General features: G+C 34.2%; 4 protein-coding genes across 5 annotated transcripts; 2 read left to right on the forward strand and 2 right to left on the reverse strand.

Annotated features, from left to right (window-relative positions):
* Positions 1 to 928: 928 nt before the first annotated feature.
* LOC106428685 lies at positions 929 to 4,641 on the forward strand. The gene is made up of 3 exons (XM_048737342.1): positions 929 to 2,479; positions 2,807 to 4,431; positions 4,485 to 4,641. The coding sequence occupies exons 1-3, from the start codon at positions 929 to 931 to the stop codon at positions 4,639 to 4,641; spliced, it is 3,333 nt and encodes a 1,110-aa protein (XP_048593299.1).
* A 211-nt stretch (positions 4,642 to 4,852) lies between these two features.
* LOC106428724 (isocitrate dehydrogenase [NAD] regulatory subunit 2, mitochondrial) lies at positions 4,853 to 7,207 on the forward strand. 2 transcript variants are annotated; one of them, XM_013869480.3, is made up of 4 exons: positions 4,853 to 5,466; positions 6,169 to 6,396; positions 6,474 to 6,552; positions 6,635 to 7,207. In XM_013869480.3, exons 1-4 carry the CDS (start codon positions 4,954 to 4,956, stop codon positions 6,907 to 6,909), a joined length of 1,095 nt encoding a protein of 364 aa, XP_013724934.1. In that variant the 5' UTR covers positions 4,853 to 4,953; the 3' UTR covers positions 6,910 to 7,207. The 2 variants fall into 2 exon arrangements, with proteins under 2 accessions (XP_013724934.1, XP_013724933.1); XM_013869479.3 differs by having other exon boundaries at positions 4,855 to 5,466; positions 6,157 to 6,396.
* Positions 7,208 to 9,901: 2,694 nt separating this feature from the next.
* On the reverse strand, positions 9,902 to 11,806 carry LOC106428674 (putative glycerol-3-phosphate transporter 5). Its single transcript, XM_013869421.3, has 2 exons — positions 10,622 to 11,806; positions 9,902 to 10,554 (listed from the first exon to the last, which is right to left on the reverse strand). The coding sequence occupies exons 1-2, from the start codon at positions 11,574 to 11,576 to the stop codon at positions 10,016 to 10,018; spliced, it is 1,494 nt and encodes a 497-aa protein (XP_013724875.1). The 5' UTR covers positions 11,577 to 11,806; the 3' UTR covers positions 9,902 to 10,015.
* Positions 11,807 to 13,088: 1,282 nt separating this feature from the next.
* Positions 13,089 to 15,129, reverse strand: LOC106428728 (lysM domain-containing GPI-anchored protein 2). Its single transcript, XM_013869488.3, has 4 exons — positions 14,070 to 15,129; positions 13,761 to 13,881; positions 13,472 to 13,662; positions 13,089 to 13,387 (listed from the first exon to the last, which is right to left on the reverse strand). The coding sequence occupies exons 1-4, from the start codon at positions 14,734 to 14,736 to the stop codon at positions 13,272 to 13,274; spliced, it is 1,095 nt and encodes a 364-aa protein (XP_013724942.1). The 5' UTR covers positions 14,737 to 15,129; the 3' UTR covers positions 13,089 to 13,271.
* Between the last annotated feature and the right edge of the window lie 7,929 nt (positions 15,130 to 23,058).

Raw genomic sequence — 23,058 nt, forward strand, 5'->3', positions numbered from 1 at the left:
GCCGCGAAAGTATCCCTTATGAACAACCTGTGGTCTCGAGAAGCGATGGCAAAACTGATGAATTGCGTTCACCAGTGATTACGGCGACTAGGAGGCTGGCCAGTACCATTGTTACTCCATCTCGCGCTGAACATCCTATGGAAGAAAATGTGACTAAACGTGTTAAGGAATCTACTCGTTCTCTAAATTTCGCTGCCTTAAGTGATCAAGAGTTGCAAGATGGAGTTGGGGATGGCCAGATCATTGGTGCCTTGAGTGACATGGAGATTGCTGATCAGCCCGACGGGGAGATGATGGACTGCGACGTGAGAAATGATGATCTTTTAGGCCTCGAGCTTACGGAGATGGAGGATTCGAGTTCGCGTCGAGCATCGCTCAAGGAAGCAGGAAGACCGGCTGATAAAGCGACCCGAAGTAAGAGACAAAGTGCAAAAACAAATGTCTCTTTGGGCATTCCGAGCAGGAAATTTGAGATTCTTCGTCGGGGATCTCCTAGGAAGCGTTCGTCTTCGTCTCATGCTGATGCAGGAAAATCTAGGCGCCACCACCAAAGTTCAAAAAAGCTTAGAGGTGGTTCGTCAACAATTGATGGATTGATGGGTTCCAAAAACTCATCCCACGATCAGATATGAAGACACTCAGTTGGAACTGTCGAGGGATTGGAAACGACCTCACAGTTCGACGCCTTACGGAGATGTGTCAGAAGCATCGCCCAGGACTTGTGTTTCTTTCTGAGACGAAGAACCGAAGAATGCTGCTGCAAAACATTCAGGCAGACTTAGGATTTGATCATTTGTTTACTGTTGAGCCACTTGGACTCAGCGGAGGTTTAGCTTTATTTTTTATGGATGAACTTAGAGTTAATGTTTTATTTTCAAATAACCGTATGATTGACATTGAGGCAGTCATTGATGGAATAAAAGTCTATATGACGTTTGTTTATGGGGACCCTGTACTAGGAAGACGTGAACAAGTTTGGGAACGTCTTACGCGTTTTTCAACCACACGAAATGGACCTTGGTTCATGATAGGAGACTTTAATGAAATCACAGGTCATAATGAGAAAGAAGGTGGGCGACAACGTCCCGATAGCTCATTCCTTCCCTTTAAGCAGATGCTTAATGACTGTGGGATGTTAGAGTTTCCTTTTACGGGGAATATGCTCTCCTGGGTAGGGAAGAGAGCAGGAGGAGCAACTGTTCGATGTCGTTTAGATAGAGCAGTGGGCAATGCAGACTGGCATGAAAAGTTTCCTCACTCGACTGTGAAGTATATGAGGCTATGGGGATCGGACCATCGTCCGATCCTTGCAGACATACTCATAAAGCCAATAAGGAGATCGAAAAAGTTTAAGTTTGATAAAAGATGGCTGGATGATGACGAGCTAAGGCAAGTTATTCTTGATGGATGGAAATCTCCTGATCTTCCTCCTAATGCGACTATTATGGAACATATTTCCAGTTGTAGAAAAGCCTTGAGTGAATGGAGGAGACAACATAATGTGAACTCGGCCAAATTAGTGGAGGAGCTTAAGGAAAAAGTGGAGGGTCTGTATGCTGATGATAATGCAACAACTGAGGAAATTGCAGCAGCGCTGAAGGATCTCTCTGATGCTCTTAAAGCAGAAGAATTATTCTGGAAACAGAAGAGTCGGGTGTTTTGGCTGAGGGAAGGGGACAGAAATACAAAATTTTTTCATGCCTTAACAAAGCAAAGGAGAGCGAGAAATAAGATTACACAGCTCCTAGATGCGAATGGAGCCGTAGTTGAGGACGAAGAAGGATTAGTAGCCATTGCTACTAGTTACTTTAGACAGATCTTTGAATCATCGGATCCAGAAGACATTGAAGATGCACTTTCTCAGGTTCCATCGACGATCACTGGAGATATGAACGACAATCTTACAGCCCCGGTTTCTGAATGGGAGATCAAACTAGCGCTCTTTGCTATGCATCCGGAAAAGGCCCCAGGTCCAGATGGGATGACTGCACTTTTCTATCAGAAATTCTGGGATATTGTAAAGGAGGATTTAACTCTTATGGTTAATAAATTCCTTTTTGAGGGGACGATGGCGAATGGACTGAATGATACAAATATATGTCTTATCCCGAAAACAACGAGGCCCAATGAAATGGCCCAGTTTAGACCCATCAGCTTATGTAACGTCAGTTACAAGATAATCTCTAAGGTCTTATGCCAGAGATTAAAGAAAGTGCTACCAGGACTGATATCGGAGACTCAGTCAGCCTTTGTTGCTGGGAGACAGATCTCAGATAACATTATGATTGCTCAGGAGATGTTCCATGCTCTTAGAACTAAACCTAGTGGACGTAGTAAAAGGATGGCTATCAAGACAGATATGAGTAAGGCGTATGATAGGATGGAATGGTCCTTTATTGAAGCTGTCATGCGCAAAATGGGGTTCTCAGAGATATGGATTGCCTGGATAATGCGTTGTATTACGTCGGTGAAATATAAGGTCCTTATGAATGATGAGCCAAGAGGAAATATTGTTCCAGGGCGAGGATTACGTCAAGGAGATCCTTTGTCTCCTTTCATTTTTATTCTATGCACGGAAGCGCTCGTTAGCCTTCTCAATTATGCAGAGAACCAAGGGAAGATAACAGGGATGCGCGTTACACGCGCGTGTCCGTCGGTATCTCACCTTCTCTTTGCTGATGATAGCCTTTTCTTCTGTAAGGCGGAGCCCCGTGAATGTGAAGAAGTAATGAAAGTAGTCAGGAGATATGGCAAAGCCTCTGGACAATGTATTAATTTTGATAAATCTTCCTTACTCTTTGGTAAGCGGATTAATGCGGCTACTAGACAACAGCTTAAAGATGTGCTTGGAATACAGAATGAAGGAGGAATGGGAACTTACCTTGGTATCCCAGAAGACATAAGTGGATCTAAGTGCAAACTTTTTGCATTTCTGAAAGATAAGTTGATGCATAGAGTGAATGGATGGACAGGCAGATGGCTCTCAAAAGGTGGAAAGGAAGTGTTGATTAAATCCATTTTGCTTGCCCTACCGACGTACGTTATGTCTACCTTTCTGCTCCCATTAGAGATTTGTGAAAATCTTGCCAGTGCCATTGCACAGTTCTGGTGGAGTTCAAATCCACCAAAGAGAGGGATACACTGGGCGAAGTGGGAGAAAGTTTGTTTACCAAGAGAGGAGGGTGGAATTGGTTTCCGTATGATCCATGAGTTCAATCTGGCCCTGTTGGCTAAACAATTATGGAGGCTACTTCAGTTCCCTGATTCCCTAGTTGCACGGGTTTTGAAGGGAAGATACTATAGATTGAGCTCTCCACTAAGAGTGGATACTGCTAACAACCCATCCTATGTGTGGACGAGCATTATTGCAGCCAGGAAATTGTTACTACTAGGGATCAGACAGAAAATTCATTCCGGATATGAAGTTAAGGTGTGGGGAGATCCGTGGATTCCAACGACCCCCGCGAGACCAGCTAACTCCATAGCGCCAGTCATGCACCCTAATATGCGAGTCAGCGATCTTATTGATCAAGTATCGAAGGAATGGAATATTGGTCTATTGGAGAGTTACGTCATCCCTGAGGACATACCTCTCATAAGGAGTTTAGCCATAAGCTCGACTCATCGCCGAGATACTTTCTGCTGGAACTACACAAAGAATGGCCAATATACGGTTAAATCTGGTTATTGGGTGGCACAAAATGTATTAAAACCAGCAGCGGAGAAAGAAGTTATAGAGCCGAGCATCACAAAGCTCCAAGCCTTTGCTTGGAAGGTAGAGGCGCCAAAGAAGATATGTCATCTTATATGGCAATTGTTGACTGGTCATGTGGCTGTAACGAGGAACTTGACAAGACGCAATATGAGGTGTGACAATTACTGTCCAAGATGCGGAGAATTAGAGGAAACTGTGACCCATGCATTTTTTGAATGTCCGCCAGCTCTTCAAGTCTGGTCATTATCATCGACTCCAACAAGCCCTGATATATTTCCGGTATCAAGTGTCTACACAAATATGGATTATCTGTTTTGGAGGAAGAATAGCATCATCGAGCCAGAAAGAGACAGGGATCCTTATCCCTGGATATTATGGTACATTTGGAAGGCTAGAAATGACAAACTCTTCAGAGGAATAGATAGAGATCCATTGGAGCTAGTTCGACACGCAGAGAGTGAATGTCATGCATGGTTTGATGCTAATGAAGCGGTGCAACTAGTGTTACAACCAGTGGTTCAAGCTAATATCCCTGGGATAGCCCAAGTCATACGTTTGGGTAATATATGCTTGCTAGATGGATCTTGGACATCTTCTGCTCACTTTAGCGGATGCGGCTGGGTATGGATGGACAGTGTTGGGAATATTCAACTTATGGGAACAAAGAATTTCACTCGACGTGAATCAGCTTTGCATTCGGAAGTAGAAGCACTGCGGTGGGCGATGGAAAATATGCTTCAACATTCAACATGCCAGAACTTTGGGACAGACTGCAAGGAGCTGATTGCAATGTTAAAGGACCCTCAAGATTGGCCAAGCTTTGCGACAGAATTGGAGAGAATAGAGACATTACAGATATGCTTTCCGGACTTCAGCATCATTCATGTTCCACGGGCGCGCAATCAGATTTCAGATTTTTTAGCTAAGACTGCAAGATCCTTCCATAGGGAGTTACTTTTTATTGGTTGTTCTATTCCGGTTTGGTTACCCAGACCACCTCAAGTTTGAGTAATAGAATGGCCTTTTGACGTCAAAAAAAAAAAAAACTAACTTTAAATTAAATACGGGCCAAAACATAAGAATTATTAAGAGTATGGAGCTAACATGTAAATAGCAGTCAATTTAAGACTAAGTAAAAGTAAACGCTTTTCGTTTTAAAGTCGCACGTCCCTTCTCTCGATCATCTCTCTACTGAAGAAGACGAATCTGATTCCGATCAAAAAAACTTGCAGAACAAGATGTCTCGCCGCCAATCTCTCTCCCTACTGAAGAATCTCGGTAGATTAACAACCGGGTCCCAAACCCAGACCCGATCCGTGACTTACATGCCCAGACCCGGTGACGGGAAGCCACGACCCGTGACGTTGATCCCCGGAGACGGAGTAGGTCCTCTGGTGACAAACGCGGTGGAGCAAGTGATGGAGGCGATGCACGCTCCCGTCTACTTCGAGCCCTTCGACGTTCACGGAGACATGAAGAGTTTGCCGGAGGGGTTGCTGGAGTCGATCAAGAAGAACAAGGTTTGTCTGAAAGGAGGGCTCAAGACTCCCGTCGGTGGAGGTGTGAGCTCGCTGAATGTTAACTTGAGGAAGGAGCTTGATCTCTTTGCTTCTTTGGTCAACTGTTTCAATTTGCCTGGGTTAGAGTCTCGGCATGAGAACGTTGATATAGTGGTGATTAGGGAGAATACTGAAGGTGAGTATGCAGGGCTTGAGCATGAAGTTGTTCCTGGTGTTGTTGAGAGCCTTAAGGTTATTTTTTTACTCTTAAAGCTTGTTCCTTTTTTTGGTGGGTCTTTGCTGAATGCTAGTCCCCGTCCATTGACTTGGTTCTTGTGTCTATTGTTTGTATGTCTATGAGCTTGGTTCTTGTGAAATTGTTCACATAATGCTAGTCTATGCCCATGGACTTGGTTCTTGAGTTTATTGTGTGTATGTATACGAACTTGGTGCTTGTAAAACTGCTTGCAGAATGCTAGTCTCTCTCTATGGACTTGGTTCTTGTGTCTATTTATTGTATCTATGTCTATGAGCTTGGTTCTTGTGAATCTGCTTGAAGAATGCTAGTCTCTCTCTATGGACTTGGTTCTTGTGTCTATTGTGTTTACGTATACGAGCTTGGTTCTTGTGAAACTGTTTGCAGAATGCTAGTCACTATCCATGAGCTTGGTTCGTGTGAAACTGTTTGCAAAATGCTAGTCTCTCTCCATGGACTTGGTTCTTGTGTCTATTTATTGTGTGTATATGTATTAAAAGCTTGTTTTTGTGAAACTGTTTGCAGAATGCTAGCCTCTGTCCATTGATTTGGTTCTTGTGTCTATTGTGTGTATATAAGTCACATTCACATGATGTACTTTAATTATCATTTTTTTAATGTGGGGGCATATGCGAGAGCCATTTTTGTCTTACTTAAGATGTCTCTGATACTTAATGTTATGCTAGGTGATTACAAAGTTTTGTTCCGAGCGTATTGCAAAGTATGCGTTCGAGTACGCCTACTTGAACAACAGGAAGAAAGTTACGGCAGTGCACAAGGCCAACATCATGAAACTCGCTGATGGTTTGTTCCTGGAATCTTGTCAAGAGGTTGCTAAGAAGTATCCAAGCATCGCCTACAATGAGATCATTGTTGATAACTGCTGTATGCAACTTGTAGCTAGACCAGAGCAATTTGACGTCATGGTAAAGTGTTTCAGCACTTGTTGATCTAGTAGTTTCCTTGGACTTGGCTTATTTTAAGTGGCTACTCCACTTTGCAGGTGACACCCAATCTCTATGGTAATCTAGTTGCAAACACTGCTGCTGGTATTGCTGGAGGCACTGGAGTCATGCCTGGAGGTAAGCCTTTCTCTGATCTAATGTACCATATAGAGAGAAATGGATCCTCCTCTTGCTTATTAGATTTGAAAATTTCCAACAGGAAATGTTGGAGCGGAGTATGCAGTGTTTGAGCAAGGAGCATCAGCAGGGAACGTGGGGAAGGACACGACGGAAGAGCAGAAGAATGCAAACCCTGTGGCGTTGCTGCTCTCATCAGCCATGATGCTTAGGCATCTTCAGTTCCCTTCTTTTGCTGATAGGCTTGAAACCGCGGTGAAGCGTGTCATCGCTGAAGGAAAATGCAGGACTGAAGATCTTGGCGGAAAGAGTACAACTCAAGAGGTCGTTGATGCCGTCATTTCAAAATTGGATTGAGTCATTCATCACTCCTCGAGATAGGTGGTATACATGATTCACACCACGCTGGTCTACAGATGTGTACCTCTATTTTTCCCACATTTTTTTCAAGATAACTCGGAAGTGGGTTCCGTAACTTCCACTCAAAAGATACTAGTTGATATATTTTTAATTGGGTTGTCGTCAAATTGCGATTTTGCTCTCCCAAGAAGAAAGGAAAGGATACATACTTGTATGATCCTTTTGTTATTCATGTACTTTCTGAATAAATGAGACTTTTGTTAACTTCTTATAAAAGCTCTACTCTGTTTCTGTTCTTGTTACGGATTAAGATTTTGTTCTTGATACTGAGTTATATCAGATTATCAATTTATCACTGAGGCAGTGGAAATGTTTTGGTTTATTGAGAGTTTTGGAGGAATGTGTTACCCAACACTTGACACATGTTAAGATCTTGAGATATATTACATGAAATAAAATGAACTAAGCAATGCAGCAAGTAGTAGACCAAACAAGACACATGTCAAAATGTTTAACTTCTTCATACGGTAAAGGATAATTTATTAATGAAACAGAACCTAATCTATACTATTCATATAGGATTATTCAAATATATAAAAAAAACTTTAAATCATGTTTTATATAACATAAAATGCCATTAGACTTGGAATGACAGAAAAATTTAGAGTTTGTTTTGGTAGCAAGATTATTACTTCTATTAGGTGATTGTTATTTGCATAAAAGAACATGGAACTTCCTGTAGCTTGTATGAGTATTGAGTGGTGTGACATGAGAAGTAGTTTTTAGTGTTGCATGGCATGTGGAGGCAGGACGTCCCTGAGATATTGGGGGACTAAAACAATTTAGTAATGGTTTTATAAAAACAAATTTTTTTTATAAATTCAGGGGACTTTTTCTAAATAATTTTTTTTTAAAAATTTGGAAGTCCTATGGCGATGTTTCAATTCGCTGTGTATCCATGTGAGGAGGGACCCAAAATTCCAGAAGATAGAACTGGCAACTGCTATGGTGTAGTCAGAGGAAATAAGAAACAACTAGACTTTGACCTGCGCACCCGCGCGGGTGTATTTTTCAAAAATATGTTACTGTTTGTTTTTCATGTCACTATTAGGATTGTGCAAAAAACCTGAATCCAAAAAACCGATCCGATCCCGATCTAAAAAAGTAGTATCAAATCTGAACCGAAATTGATTAAATATCTGAATTATTCAAAATTTTAGTATTTAGAGAACTGAAACCGAATCTGATCCAAACTAAAATATTTCGGGTATCCGAATATATCCGAAATAGATTTATATACTTATATATATTAATTGTTTATAGATTTAATGTATATAAAAACATCCAGAATATAAAAGATACTTTTAAGTTGGTTTAAATACTTGAAAATATATACAAATTGTCAAAAGTAAACATCTAAAATCGTTAAAGTATACTCAAAATACTAAAAATACTTAAAATAATAATTAATTCTCTATCTAAATATTTAAACCACTCCAATTTATATGTTAAGTTTAGGTATCCTGACAGGTGTTATTCAAATTTATATGTAATATATTATTTTATTTATAGATTTTGAGAAATTTAAAGTATATAATAAATTTTAAAATTTTAAAAATCATTTAAATGAGTTATCTGAATCTGAACCTAATCTGCAAAGATTCAAACCGAACCCGAATCAAAATTTAGAAATATCCAAATGGGACTAAAGTCTTTGACCCCAAAAATCTGAAATCCAAAGAGACCCGACCGAACCGAATGAGTATCGTAACACCCATCCCTAGTCACTATTATATATCATATATGTATCCTCATATAATTAATCGTATTTTATACATATCATCATATAAGTAATCATATAATTAATAATATTTTAAATATATCATCACATAAATAATCATATAAATTATACTTTTAAAACTTAATGTGAAATATAAAAACCATTATTTAAGATGGTGTTTGAAATTGAGCTTTGTATTATATTTTTCTTATATATATTGAAAACATTTTTTTGATAATGGTTGTTGGAAAACATTTTAGTAAAAATCAATTTTTGAATATATGTATATTTTTGAATCAATTTTTGATTTAAAATATGTATATAAAATTTATTTTGGACAAAAGATGTTTTAGGTTATTAGATTAGACCATTTTCGTATATTTTAAAGATAGTCTAAATATATAGTTTCTCGTAATATAATAGAATTCACATAAGCCCATTAATACTTTTTTTTAATATACTGCTATTCCAAACAATATTATATATATTTTTAAAAATGTTATTTATGCTTCTAAATAATTTTCAAAAGTACTTATATTTTAATAAGATAAATATTATTTTATTTGTTTGTGCAGATTATTGTAAATAATTATGAAGGCATCCGACAAGTTTTAAGGAAATCATGAGATAAGAGAGCCAAAAAATATCTACCTTGGAGAACAAAAAACGTGAGAAGAAAGTTTAGGATGAAATAATTAGGTAATATTCTGTTGCTAAGATTGCACGAGAGATTCTTGCTATTAACCTTGCGATTTTTACATAGACATGTTAGTTAGCTAATTATTGTGTCCATATCTAAAATTTCTATTTTATGAGCGTGTTTTTCAAAATTGTATGGTTAACTAAACCAGTTGGTTTAGGAGACAAACGGGCCAAGAACCAAAATTGTAATTCCATTCATTTCGATTTGGTTCATGCTTTATTCATGTTTCCAAACAATTTGATTTAAATTGCTATACTTGTTTCCAAACAACTCTAATGTGTACTTCAGTTTTAATAATATAGATTTTGCGCCTGAGAGAGGAACAAGATGCTGCTTTTACAAGATCTTATGGTTAGTAGTATTTCGTCCAAATTTGTGGCATCTTTCTTTTTGATGATAAGGCAAATGAGACGAGAGAAAATAATTTATCCTCTTGTAGTAAACTCGACTGTTTTCTGGTTTTTGTAACCAAATCTTTTCCAAAAGTAGAAAGATATTTCAAGACGTTAGAAAAAAAAATCAAGGTGGTGTTTTCATTTGTATTGTATAGTTTTGTTTGAATCTATATACCTGATAATACACTGGTATACAACATCCTCGTGGGATCAAAATCATGAGCCTTAAGGACCACTAGACGCTATCAATTCGCCAGAACTACTCATCTCTTTAATCTCAGCTTTTGCAAGCCGAACCAAGAACAAACCCGCAAAGAAAATCGAAACAATAAGCATAAAGAAAACACTATTCCACCCTCTGCTCGATATATAACCAGCAAGCAACGGTCCCAGAGCCGCCCCAACGGAGCCAGTACCGTCTATAATAGCTGTTACCGTCGCCAACGCCCTGCCGTTCCCTTTAATTGAGTCCTGTGTTCCAAGATCAGCTGCAACTGCTGTGGTTATGAGTGCGTAAGGACCGTTTACTAGTAAACCTGATATAAACATCAAACCGATGTTGATGAACATGGACACACTCCCATAGACTCTGTACATAATCAAGACAGGTATGGATAGCGACAAGAACGCGACTGATGTGAGTGCACGGGCTTTGATCTTGTCGGAAATGAACCCTGCTGATATCCCACCAAACACTCCTCCAATGTCAAATACTGTCGAGAGAATCCCAGCGGTTTTGTGGGAGATATAAACACCCGCAACAGCTGTAAAGTATAGAAAGAACAATGAGTCGTCATCATGATTCATAATATGAGAGTAAAGAATCTTTACCTTGGTGCCTTAAGTAGTATGGTAACCAATAGAGGAACGTGTAAGCGACGAGCTTCGAGAAGAACAAGCAGAAAGCAAAAGGAGCAACACCAGGTAACTTCCACGCTTCAAGAAACCCAATAGCTGACAAAGAATCATCACCATCATCTAAATTCACAGTTTCAAGAAGCCCAACATCATCATCCTCCTTGTCCTCCACCACTACAGTCTCAGCAGCTAAACTCATCTCAATCTCCTTCCCAGGCTCTTCAAACCCCAAATCATGAGGACTGACAACAAGACACATAAACACAACCAATCCAGACACAATCACCAACCCACCAGGCAAAGCAAAAGACCATCCCCATCCGGAATCAAGCACGGAAGAAGCAACAACGGAACCAACAATGTTCCCAACAGATGTATGAGAGTTCCAGACACCCATGATCAACCCACGCTTCTCCTTCCCACACCAGTTGCCAACCACAGAGACAACACAAGGCCACCCAATAGATTGAAACAACCCACAAACGATCTGAACAGTCATGTAAAAGCCGAGGAGATGCACGTTCATCCAGTACCCTAACCCGAAGACAACGGTGAGGATCCCACTCCCCATCATCCCAAACACGAGAAACAGCCTCAGATCGATCCTATCTCCTAAATGTCCTGCGAAATACATACCGAGAGCGTAGGAAGAAAGGAACGCTAGATCGAGCTCGCCGAGTCTCTGCGTTCCTTCGGTTCCGTTGAACGGAGCCCATCCGTTGTCGATCGGAGAGTTTGAATCTTCGTTGACGGAAGGTCCGAGGACGCTCTTGACGATGCTCGGAGGTTTGCGAGAGGCGTGGAACGAAGCGTAGGCTAGGAAGGTGATGATGAGGACGAGGATTTGGTGGAATGTGAAGGTTTTGTTTAAGCTTGGGAAGAGAGAAAACGCCGGAGGTAAGCCGCCGCCGACGATCTTGGATTGCATCTTGAATCAATGGTGGAGCATTTCTTGATTCGGAATAAAAAAAAAAGAGTTGATCTTTGAGATTGTTTTTGTTTTATTTTCTCACGGTAGGTAATGGGTTGCTACCAGATTTCTTCAAGGCGAAGGAATCAGAGAGATCTTAGGACGCTCAAAGTCGTTTCTTTTCGGCGGTCTCAACTTTCTTTTCTTCTTCTTTGTTTTGTTTTGTTTTCTTTTGGTTGCTGTAATAGTTTAGGGTTTTTTTATTGGTCTGAACTTTCTTTTCTTCTTTGTTTTGTTTTGGTTGATGTAATAGTTTAGGGGTTTTTTATTTTTATTTTTTTGTTGATTACTAAAGGATTTAAATTCTATTGATTTTTTTTATATATTTTTAACATAAGTTCACTGTTATTAATTCATGGATTTTGATATTTTTAAATCAATGTTATTTGTATAATGATCTTTTGTTCTTTAAATTTCATTCAAAATCTGTTTTGCTTAAAAATATGATTTCATTAATTGTGTTATTAGGATAATGATTTTTCCATAATTTGTTGCTCTGTATTTGAAGCAATTTTTGGATTGGCGTTGGCCTATACCTGAAAGAATGATCCATGTTACGAAGATATATTTCTTCTCTTAGATGATTTGGTATTGAAGGGTAGCTCATGAACAAGATGATGCTTACAGCGTATTCAAAACTTCGTGAGGGATGTGAAATTCAGTAGGTTCTATGGTATGATTTTTTCATTGATCAAACCTCTGAAACTTTGGTAGGTTCTATGGTCGTTGATGCAGCCATTGCAAGTTTGCATTGACTTGACAATTTCAACTCCCCCTTGCGTAATCATCGCAACTACATAAAGTACTATTTTCCACAATTCTTTCGACATAACTCGAATTTCTACTGAACACAAATACATGGTTTTGTCTTTTTTTTTGCTCTCTCGACAAGAATTACTTGGAGACTAGATTGTGTAACACAAAAATTTAATAATTAGTTTAATTTAAGATGTCGATGTGATATACTCCGTGTAATATGTATAATAACATTACCATAGGGAAGTACTTCCAAAATGCCAGCCTCCTTCGAGTTGAACCGTCTAAATCTTATATCACACGGCTGGCGTGGATAATACATAAGCACCTCTATGTATCTCATCCCACAATCTCATATTGTATTTATAATATACATATACTTTTTTCCGGTTTAACAAGCATAAAAATAATTAACAAAAAAGATTCCATTCAAACTTGATTCAAAGAGATGGAACATATTTCGATTCTATACATTTCTATAATAGTAATAATAAACTAGCACAAGATTAAAAGGAATAGCCCTCGGTCCATTGACCCGCTATCATAAATTTTGAACTACCAGACGTTGATTTTTAATTGTGTTTTGTTGCAAGAAAATTGACAGACTTCGCATCCACAATTGTCACCGCAATATAAAGCCTCACACTTTACTTATGGGTTTACAGAACAGATTTTGTGCTGTTAGCAGTTCTTGGATAATACCAAAAGCCACAATAACAATCAAGCAACTTATTACTACCTCAACGTTGGACAAAACACCCTTTTTTTCTTCTAATACATACACCTAGTACATACATAAACACAAAAAGACATGCTTCACGTGGAACCATTTTTCTTATTTCAATCCGGACTGTACTTAGGTGCACACCTCACATACACGAAACCATTATTACATTGCTAGAGAAGACATAGACAGATCAGAGCACACTGAATTAACACCATCGCGAAACTGAAACTTGAGCTGAACGTTGAAGCATAGTTGCCAGGAGGTCCAGAACTATTACCACCAGAACCTGATCATCAGAGTGTAGCCAGGTTAACTCATAAAACCGCCATTACACAATGATAAAACGTGCATAAACCTGCAGCAAACAAACCTGAACAGGGATCTGGAGAAAGGGCTGTGAAGATTGTCTGGTTGGAGTAACCAGCATAGGCGCAAGAACGAGGTCCGCAAGAGGTATTTGTCGTGTTACCTACAAACAAACTCTCTGCTCCTTCACATTGTGGAGACGGGCAAGTTTGCCAGGTCGACGAAGGCTTAAGCTGAGAGGCTTCACAGCTTAAACTGATCACAAACCCAAAAAATCAAAACCATTAGAATCTATCAAATATACCAATCTTATTCTTATCATACCAACTCCAAGATTATCCATCATCACTTACGTCCAATTGTTTGCAGCTTCACAAGAACACCTGATGCAATTGTTTGCAGTGATGGAGTATGAGCTGTTAGGTAGAAGCATTTTGGCGTCCAACGACTCCTCCCTCAAGGAAGTGTTACAAGCTGTAATTAAAGTTACAAGTTTTGAGACCCAATAATCAGTTTTATCATAAAATTTCCAATTCATTTATTACACCAAACCATCTCAACTAGATTTGTCCAATCAAACTACTAAAGTCATTTAGATTAGTCAAAAATTCACAAGACTTTTCAAAATTCAAAGTCCTAAGAAAATTTAATTATGTTTGTACCTCTGAGAGGGACGTTAAGAGGGTAGTCAGCGAGGAGCTGAGCATCGCCAGAGATCCCATTGAGCTGAGCCAACGTCTTGTTGTCAGTTCCAAACTGAGAAGCGATCTCACCGAGGGAGCTTCCGGATTTGACCACGTGTGCATAGTGGACAACATTTTGACCGTTTACTTCATCGCAGCTACAAGGCAAAGGTATCCAAAACCTCTGACCGACATCGATCTCGCTTGCGTCGGGAATCTTGTTCAGGTCACTGATCCTCTGGTACCGAACCAACCCTCCGAAAATCTCAGATGCGATGAAGAAGAGCGTGTCTCCCTTCTTGACGGTGTAAACCGGAGTCCGGTTCGATACGCCGGTTCCGTTGGAGCAAGAGCAAGAGATCGGGACGCGTACGACCTGGTTCGGGTTCACGCCCTGAGCGCGAGGGGTGGAGAGTGGGAGGTTGTTGGCTTCGAGGATCGAACGGAGCTTCTTGACGGCGAAGAGGGTTTGGATATTGCCATAGGTTGTGGCTTGCTTGCTTGAGTAACCGACGAGGGAGCGACACGTGGAGGGTGAGTCACCTGGTTCGCCGCATTTGAAGTTTCCGGTCATTTGGGCGGAGAGGGTGAGGAGGAAGGAGAAGGCGATGAGAAGAAAGGGAAGGGTAAAACAGGAAGTTTTCATTTTTGTTTGTTTTGTTGTCGCCGGGGAGTTCTCAGGTAATCTGGAGCTTTTTGTTTGGTCTGAAAGGAATTAAAAAGAGGAGGAAGAGAGTTGACCGAGAAAAGACTTTTGGAGTTTACTGTTGACCGTTGAGTTTTAGGGAAGACAAATAAATGAGAACACAACATGAAACAGAGTCTGCTGTTCACATTGTGCTTTGGTCCCTAGTGGAAAATGTTGTCAGTTATTTTATCACGCAGACGTCGCAGAGAGTAGTCGACATTTATGTTTTTGCATACGAATTAATAAAATGATTAAATTTTCTATTTTATCCATATTTAATATTATCAATTAATAAAAATTAAAAGTAACGGTAAGAATTAAAAATTTTGTTTAAAATATGCATTAGAAATATAAAATATCACTTATAATGAAACAAAATTTAAAAATCAAAATGGTACTTAATATGAAAGAGAATTAATATATCGTTTATATATTATTTTTGAATCGTTATAATATTTTATCTATGATATGAATCATTATTAAATGCATATTTGATAAAATACATATTTGATACCAATTTTTATATTAAAGAATTAAGTTAGTCCATCAATATATATATTATATTTTTATTAAGTTAACCACAAAATTAATTAACGAATAAAAATATTTTTCTTATTTACTTCAATAAAACTACATAATTACCTAATGTAGTTAAAATATATGACATTTAATGCTTTTGAATAATAAAGATTTGATAACAATATATACATCATCTATTATTTTTATTTAATTTTATATTATTACAAATGAGACAACTATATTAATCATAAAATACAAATTTATATTTTTCAACATATGTTGTATATCGATTTTTTTTAAATGCTATAAATTTCTAAACTATTGAAAGTACCACATTGAAAATTTTGTGATCAATTATTTTATTTTTTAATAAAAATAAAAATAATCATAAAACTATATGAATAGGAAATCTCATTAAATAGATATTCAAATTATCATTAATATCATTTAAAGTAAACTATATATCATAAAAATACATAAATATTTTAATTTTAAAATTTATATTAAAAAGTATTGATAATTTAATATTTTAATTTCAAAATATCTATCGAATTTTTAAAAATGATTATAAGTTACTAAAATTATTAAAACTCTTATATTTAAAACTTTTTTTATTAATGATTTTATTTATTTTTACAAAAAGATATAAATGATAATAAAACCAATGAGTAGAAAACCTCATTTAGTAGATAGCAACATTAAAATATACTTTATATCTATATTAATATCATTCAAATTTAATTATATGCCATATAAAATAGAGAAATACGTTTGCTTATATTTATTTAACATAAAATGATTGTAAATAAACAAGAGTAACTGTTTTAATTATATACATAATAATTACAATATATATTTATTTTTATTTTTTTCATAATATATAAAAACATAAACTAACTAGTAATAGTGCATAAAAAATAATTTGTGTACACAATGTTTAACATCCTTTATATATTAATTAAGAAATATTACAACATTGTTTTGTAGCCACGTGTCACCGTGAGGATGAAATTCAAAATTCTTAGAAGAATAGGTTGGTTCATCTTAACTTATATTATATTTTTTATTAAACTAACTATTGAATTAATAAATAGCTAGAGCTGGACCCGTCCGACGGAGCGGGTGTTTTTTTCTTTACGTAATATAACTAAATATTTTTTACAATGGTGACAAAAATACATCACATAATACATATATTGATGTTACATAATTCCACTAATAGTAATAGTAAAATGATTTATATAACTGTAAATGTAAATATCACGCGAATATTTATTTTTCTTTAACCGATATCATTTTTATTTACCTGATAATGAGTTGGCTAGTGGTAAGGAAATGCTAGTAGTCTTTCATTAGTCGGGTTTGATACGCGTTGGAAAGAATTATTTACAATATGTGGGTTCCCAGTAAAAAAGAGAAACCATTTTTTTCATTTTTTAGAAATATACCTTTGTTTTCTATAAATAATATAAAATATATTTATTTTTTCACGTATTATGTATTTTTATTATGACATTATGCATAATAATTAATATATATATAGTTTATTTTTAGTTTATGTATGTGTTTTCCATAAAATAAAATATATATGCGAAAATAATATTTGAGATGTTTTGATAGGTTTTTGGTCATAAATGATAACTATATTTAAATTTCTAACCCGTTATACAAGTAGTCTTAATTTTTAATTTCTCAATCCGATATATAAATATTCGTCATGCATTTTTAGTAAAATATTTATATTATACTTATTAAAATGAGTAATTTGTTAGAATGAGTAATTACATTTCTTGTATTTATATTATTATCAAATTAATTTTATTTTAATTTATTGACTTTAACATTTTATTATATGTAGGATTTTTATTTTATATGAACTTTTTTTTTAATTTTTTTAGAACGTAGTTATCTTGTCTAAATGTTTTTCTTTACCAAAACTTGAAGAATATTCTTTTGAAACTTTTCCTATTACAATTTTTTCATAAGAAAAATCTTAGGTGTTTTTAATTTTTTTAATACTAATACTTAAGTGTACATGTTATTACCTTATATTTCAAATCCTTACTAAAGAAAAATATTCTTTAAGGTAAAATTCAATTGAACATATGTAATATCATACATAATTTTCTAATAGCATTTTAGTTATATATATCTAAAACACTATCGCCAATTAAATAGATTAGTCAAATTAGTTATTTGAAAATTTTAATTAGGCACAAACTTAGAATTATCAAGTAAAATTGATCTTTTTAAATATGTTCTCATTATTAAGTTTTTATTCCCAAATACGGTATATCCTTTAAATTTTTTAAATATTGTGAATTGATTTCATTAACAATAAAATTTTGAAAAATGTAATAAACATTATTTAATAAAGGATTATACCCACAAATTTATGGAAAAAAGTTTTCTACTTTATATATTAAGGTTTATAGTATTAATGTGCATTAAGTGGTGGAATAGATTTAGGAAAAATAGTAATTTAGATTTAAGTTTATTAATTACTTTAATGATATTGTATTGTAATTAAGTTGTAACTTTTAGTAGGGGTGGGCGTTCGGGTACCCGTTCGGGTTCGGGTCGGTATTTCGGATTTTCGGGTATTTCGGTATAGAGGTCTAGAACCCGTTCGGGTATTTCTGTACTTCGGGTCGGGTTCAGGTATTTTTAGTTCGGATTCGGTTATTTCGGATCGGGTTCGGATATTTAGATTTTGAAAAAAAATATTAAAATTTTCATTTCTCAAGTTTATTGTATTTAAAAATATAACTTTTAGTTAACTAATTTTTTATTTTTAATAGATTGAATGGTTAATAGATTTGGACATAACATTTTAAAACTAAAAAGACACTAATTTAGTTATTTTTTTTTAATTTTGGATATAACTTTTTGTTAATTTTTGAAATAAAAAACTTGACATGCATTTTAAGTGAGTAGCAAATCATTTTTTCCAGAATTGTATGTATATCATATGAACTTAAATTATGTGTAGTATCAATATAAATATTTTATATAAAATGAGAGATATAAACTAGAAACATAAGGTTAATTATACATATGTTCGGTTATCTTCGGATATCCATTCGGGTTCGGGTATTATCCGTTCGGGTTCGGGTATCCAATCTCTCCTTATTCAATACCCGTTCGGGTATTTTGCTACTTCGGTTCGGATTTCGGTTCGGTTTTTTCGGATCGGGCTCGGGTGCCACTTCGGATATCAAGTAAAGTGCCCACCCCTAACTCTTAGGGTTATTTCTTATTTGTACTTCTATTTTAATAAAGTAGATGTACAAAAGAATATTCTCGTACTTTTCTTAAATAAAACCTACAGAATTGTCTAATATGATTAACATATATTTGACAATTAATGATTATGAATAGTAAACATAGTAACAATTTTTGTATTTTAGCTCTTTTTGTTTAATTTTATATTATTAAAAGGTATTAAACAATCACATTAACCATATAATAAAAAATTATAAATTATATTTTGAATTTTTAAAACGACTATAAATTACAAAAACGTTAAATGTTTCACACTAAAATTTTGTGATCAATGGTTTAACCTTTTTGGTAATAACAAGATACAAATTATCATGAATAGTATGGATATGAAGTCTCATTTTTTTTTTTTGAATTATACAGGGTATCCTGGTTACACAGAAGTGGTCCAGACTAGTCACGTGTTGCCATGTATCGGTTCCCTGTTCCCGGCGATGCCGAAATGTTAATTCTCCAGTGACGGGTCTTGAACCCTGGTGGCTTCACCGTATTGGGCATTTTCCCTCAAGTTAATCACAAGCAGGCCACAAGTCCTGGTTGAGTCTCATTCACTAGACATTCATATTATATAATAAATATAGTTTAAAATTAAATTATATAACATATAAAAATACTTAAATATGATAATTTCTAAATTTGTATTAAAAAATTATTGAAACCTTAATATTTTAATTTTAAAATTTGCATTAAAAAAATTGCACATTAGAAATTTGTGTTTATCATATGAGTATGAATTCAGAGTAATAAATATTTATATTAAAATATACTATATATATATGTGTTAATGTGATTGAAATTTAGTTATATACCATATAAAATAAATAAAATGATTGTTTTGATTAAGTAACCAAAAAAATATCATAAATGAATAAGATGAATTGTTTTGATTTATGTGCTTACTCTAATTTAATTATATATATAATACGTAAATGAATACAAAAAAATAACAATATATAAAATATATTTTTATATATAACATTCTAATTGGGGAGACTGCTGATCAGAAGCAAGACGTTTCTGGTTTTGTACAGTCAGCTGCTCTGAAAATTTTGGTCTCTATATCACTCCCTTGTGCTCATGACAAGACAAGCCCCGAGGAAAGGAATCTAAAGCTCGTGACTTTATTGCAAGTTTAGATAAATGTTTAACGCTTTTGAACTTACCCAATCAGCACTGATGACGTGAGAAGGAGGAACAAAGAGAAGCTTCTCTCCTTTTCTTAGGTTCTGAGACGCGACGACTCCTCTCTCTCCGATGTCGACTCTGTCGATAGCCCTTTTCTGCTGCGGAAGGCCTAATTTAGAAAATTACGTTAAATTATAAATTATGTTAATTTAAACTTCTATATACTATATGTTACTTATGAATATTTTCAATAGCATATAACCTAAACTTTTAAAAATAATGGTTTAAATTTATGTAGTTATACTTATTTGGAATTCTTGCATTTTTAAATTAATTAGTATTTTTGTTATTTAGTTTTATGTTAATTTTCGAAAATATATTATACATTATGTTAACTTATATATACTGTTTTTAGTTTTGTATGTTTTCCTTATTTGATAATGATTTATATTTTATTTTAAATAAACAGTTTTTGGTAATATTGACATTTAAAAAGGGAAATTCTCTCAAATAGCTATTTTTAAGTTTTTGTCACAAAAATAGCTCTCAAGGAAAAAATGACCAAAATATCTCATATTCTTTTGAAACTTTAAATTTTTCTTTTTATTTTTTTTAAATTTGAAACTCTATTCCTAAAACCCTACTCTTTAACTCTAAACCCTAGGTTTATGTTAGTTAACTCTGGGGTTAAAATGTAAAAAAAATGGCTATCTTAGGGAATTTCTCTTTAAAAAATAACAAATTTCAAATAATGATTTTTCATAGTATCATTGGACATTTTAAATTCTACGTGGATGCCTTCAATCATTTTTAACATCAGCTTTTATATAATATATATTTTATCATGCAGTGTAATGATCACCTCTCCCATGCTCCCATAGTAATTGCTAATCGCATAGAGCATGTAACAATAAGTCTTATGACATTCGTGTAGGAGATGTAGTTTGACAATTCAAGACCATCTATCAGGAAGTCCACATAGGCCTCCAGCTTGTTCTTCATAAACTGACCATAACAATAACTATTTGTAATCACGCTGATAGTTTATATAGTAGATTATATATTATAAATGTTTTTAAATTCTTTTATATTTTAGCTATTTTAAAATTAACATATTTTGTGAATATCACTTTTTCTTTTGATTTTCTATAATACTAAAATATTTACCATTTTTAAGTAAGTTGTAAAATGTTAATATTTATTTTGAAGACTAATTTCGTTTTTTAGAAATGTTAACTTTAAAAATTAAAATCTGATTTTTCATAATATGATTGGTGGTTTTATCCTACGTGGACGCTTTTAATGACTTATAGCCTCAACTTTTATATATTATTATAGATCTATTTGATATTAATTTCAATTTTATTGTTTGACAGTTTTTCAATTTTTATTTAATAGTTATATCTGTTAGTTGTTTATATTTTATTTTACTTTTTTTCAATGTTTATTCAATATGTTTCTAAACAATACTATTATATTTATAAATACAATTTACCAAATTGCTAATTATATGGTAAAATTATAACTAAGCATAAATAATAAAATCAACAAATCATATTTCAGATAAGAAAATTATATAATCAATTACACAATGAGTTTAAAAATTATTATAAAACTAAACTAAATTATTAATACAGACTCGCGCATAGCGCGAATATAAAATCTAGTTTCATATTAAGTAATTTATAAGACAAAATAGTTGTAAATTAAATAAATAAATTTTGAAGATGAATTTTATTTAAATATAAATATAAAAACACATATTTAAAATCTATAGATGTAAATTTTACTTTTTAGGTAGAGGAGACAACAACAATGTAAGAGAATACCTACAAAATAAGAAAAAATTATTATAAAACATTGGAAAAAAATTAAAGTCATATTTTTGTATACCTCCAATAAAGTCTGTTTAAAATTAGTGGTTTAGTAGATTCTAGCTTTAGCTTATAAGCAAAATTCATTAGAAATCAACAATATCATATAATTTTCAGATCTGGAAAAAATTGAATATAAACATATAAATATACTTTAAATCTATATACTAAAATTTACATTTTTAGAGGAGAAGATAATAACCATGATTGACAATACCTACAAAAACAAGATAATATTGTGAAAAAGGCATAGCATAAAAATACACATTTAAAATCTATATATCTAAAACTTACATTTTAGAGGAAAAGATGAAAACCATAAATGATAATACCTATAAAAAACAAGATAATATTGTGAGAAACACATAGCATAAAAATACACATTTAAAATCTATTGATCTAAAACTTATATTTTTAAAGGAAAAAATGAAAATCATGAATCATAATACCTAAAATTACAAGATAATATTGTGAGAAAGACAAGATAGTTTTAGAGAGAAGGGAGAGAGTTATAGAGAGAAGTGAGAGTGTTTTTGAAACTTGTGCAGTCATTTTAGAGAGAGATTATGTAAATTTTATTTATATAGGGAGACAAAAAGATACCGTAGACTTCTTTTGAAGACTTTTAAAATTTCTTTTGAAATTTTAGAGTAGACTTTATTGTAAGGCCCTGTTCGTTTGCTCACCCAGGTGATCCATCTGGGTGACGATGCAAATTGTTGTTCGTTTTGTGCATTATAATGCTACATCTAGATGGATCACCCAGCTGAATTTTTAAAAACTCATCTCAAGTTCTCACCCAAATGAAGGTGAGTTTTGGTGGTGCATCTGGATGCAAATGCATCTAGTTCAGTCCAAAATAATAAATGACAAAAATGACCTTTTAAAATCAAAATATTATTTTCAAACCGTAAATCCTATTATTTTACATATACATTTTTCCACTATAACCAAAAAATGCATTTTCTTGCAAAAACTAAAAAACACATTTTTCCGCCCAAACCGCAAGATGCGTTTTTCCGCAGAAAAACATAAAACACACATTTTCATAAAAACACATTTTTAGGCTAAACAAGTATAACCGCACTTGTCGACCAAAACCAAAAAACGCATTTTCCCGGCAAAACAAAAAAAAACGCATTTTCCCGCCAAAACCCAAAAAACGCATATTCCCGCCAAAACTCCAAAAAAGATTTTCCGGCCAAACCCGCAAAAAGCATTTTCTCGCCAAAACCGAAAAACGCAATTTTCCCACCAAAACCGGATAAAACGCATTTTCTCGCCAAAACCAAAAAACATAATTTCATTATTGTTGACCTTTGTGTAAGTCTACTATGATAATTTCGTTATTGTTGTTTATTATTTATTGTTATAATAATTTTAATTTATGATATTACAATTTTGAATATTAGTTTGAAGATTAATTATTCATACAAAAACTAAAATTAATCAAAATTGTTTTGATTTTTGTAATATTTTG

This window comes from Brassica napus, chromosome A7, assembly GCF_020379485.1.
Source record: "Brassica napus cultivar Da-Ae chromosome A7, Da-Ae, whole genome shotgun sequence".
NCBI lineage: Eukaryota > Viridiplantae > Streptophyta > Magnoliopsida > Brassicales > Brassicaceae > Brassica > Brassica napus.

What these genes read in the sequence shown, in the direction of transcription:
- LOC106428685 (XM_048737342.1), top strand. Translation starts at nt 929, where the DNA reads ATGACGTTTGTTTATGGGGACCCTGTACTAGGAAGACGTGAACAAGTT. An exon ending in TTACGTCGGTGAAATATAAG is followed by an intron (nt 2,480 to 2,806) that starts GTCCTTATGAAT and finishes CTCTTTGGTAAG; the next exon opens with CGGATTAATGCGGCTACTAG. An exon ending in TCGGAAGTAGAAGCACTGCG is followed by an intron (nt 4,432 to 4,484) that starts GTGGGCGATGGA and finishes ACTTTGGGACAG; the next exon opens with ACTGCAAGGAGCTGATTGCA.
- LOC106428724 (XM_013869479.3), top strand. Translation starts at nt 4,954, where the DNA reads ATGTCTCGCCGCCAATCTCTCTCCCTACTGAAGAATCTCGGTAGATTA. An exon ending in CAGAGCAATTTGACGTCATG is followed by an intron (nt 6,397 to 6,473) that starts GTAAAGTGTTTC and finishes TCCACTTTGCAG; the next exon opens with GTGACACCCAATCTCTATGG. An exon ending in CACTGGAGTCATGCCTGGAG is followed by an intron (nt 6,553 to 6,634) that starts GTAAGCCTTTCT and finishes AATTTCCAACAG; the next exon opens with GAAATGTTGGAGCGGAGTAT.
- LOC106428674 (XM_013869421.3), bottom strand. Translation starts at nt 11,576, where the DNA reads ATGCAATCCAAGATCGTCGGCGGCGGCTTACCTCCGGCGTTTTCTCTC. An exon ending in ATACTACTTAAGGCACCAAG is followed by an intron (nt 10,555 to 10,621) that starts GTAAAGATTCTT and finishes TATACTTTACAG; the next exon opens with CTGTTGCGGGTGTTTATATC.
- LOC106428728 (XM_013869488.3), bottom strand. Translation starts at nt 14,736, where the DNA reads ATGAAAACTTCCTGTTTTACCCTTCCCTTTCTTCTCATCGCCTTCTCC. An exon ending in TCTTAACGTCCCTCTCAGAG is followed by an intron (nt 13,882 to 14,069) that starts GTACAAACATAA and finishes CTTTAATTACAG; the next exon opens with CTTGTAACACTTCCTTGAGG. An exon ending in TTCTCCAGATCCCTGTTCAG is followed by an intron (nt 13,388 to 13,471) that starts GTTTGTTTGCTG and finishes TCTGATGATCAG; the next exon opens with GTTCTGGTGGTAATAGTTCT.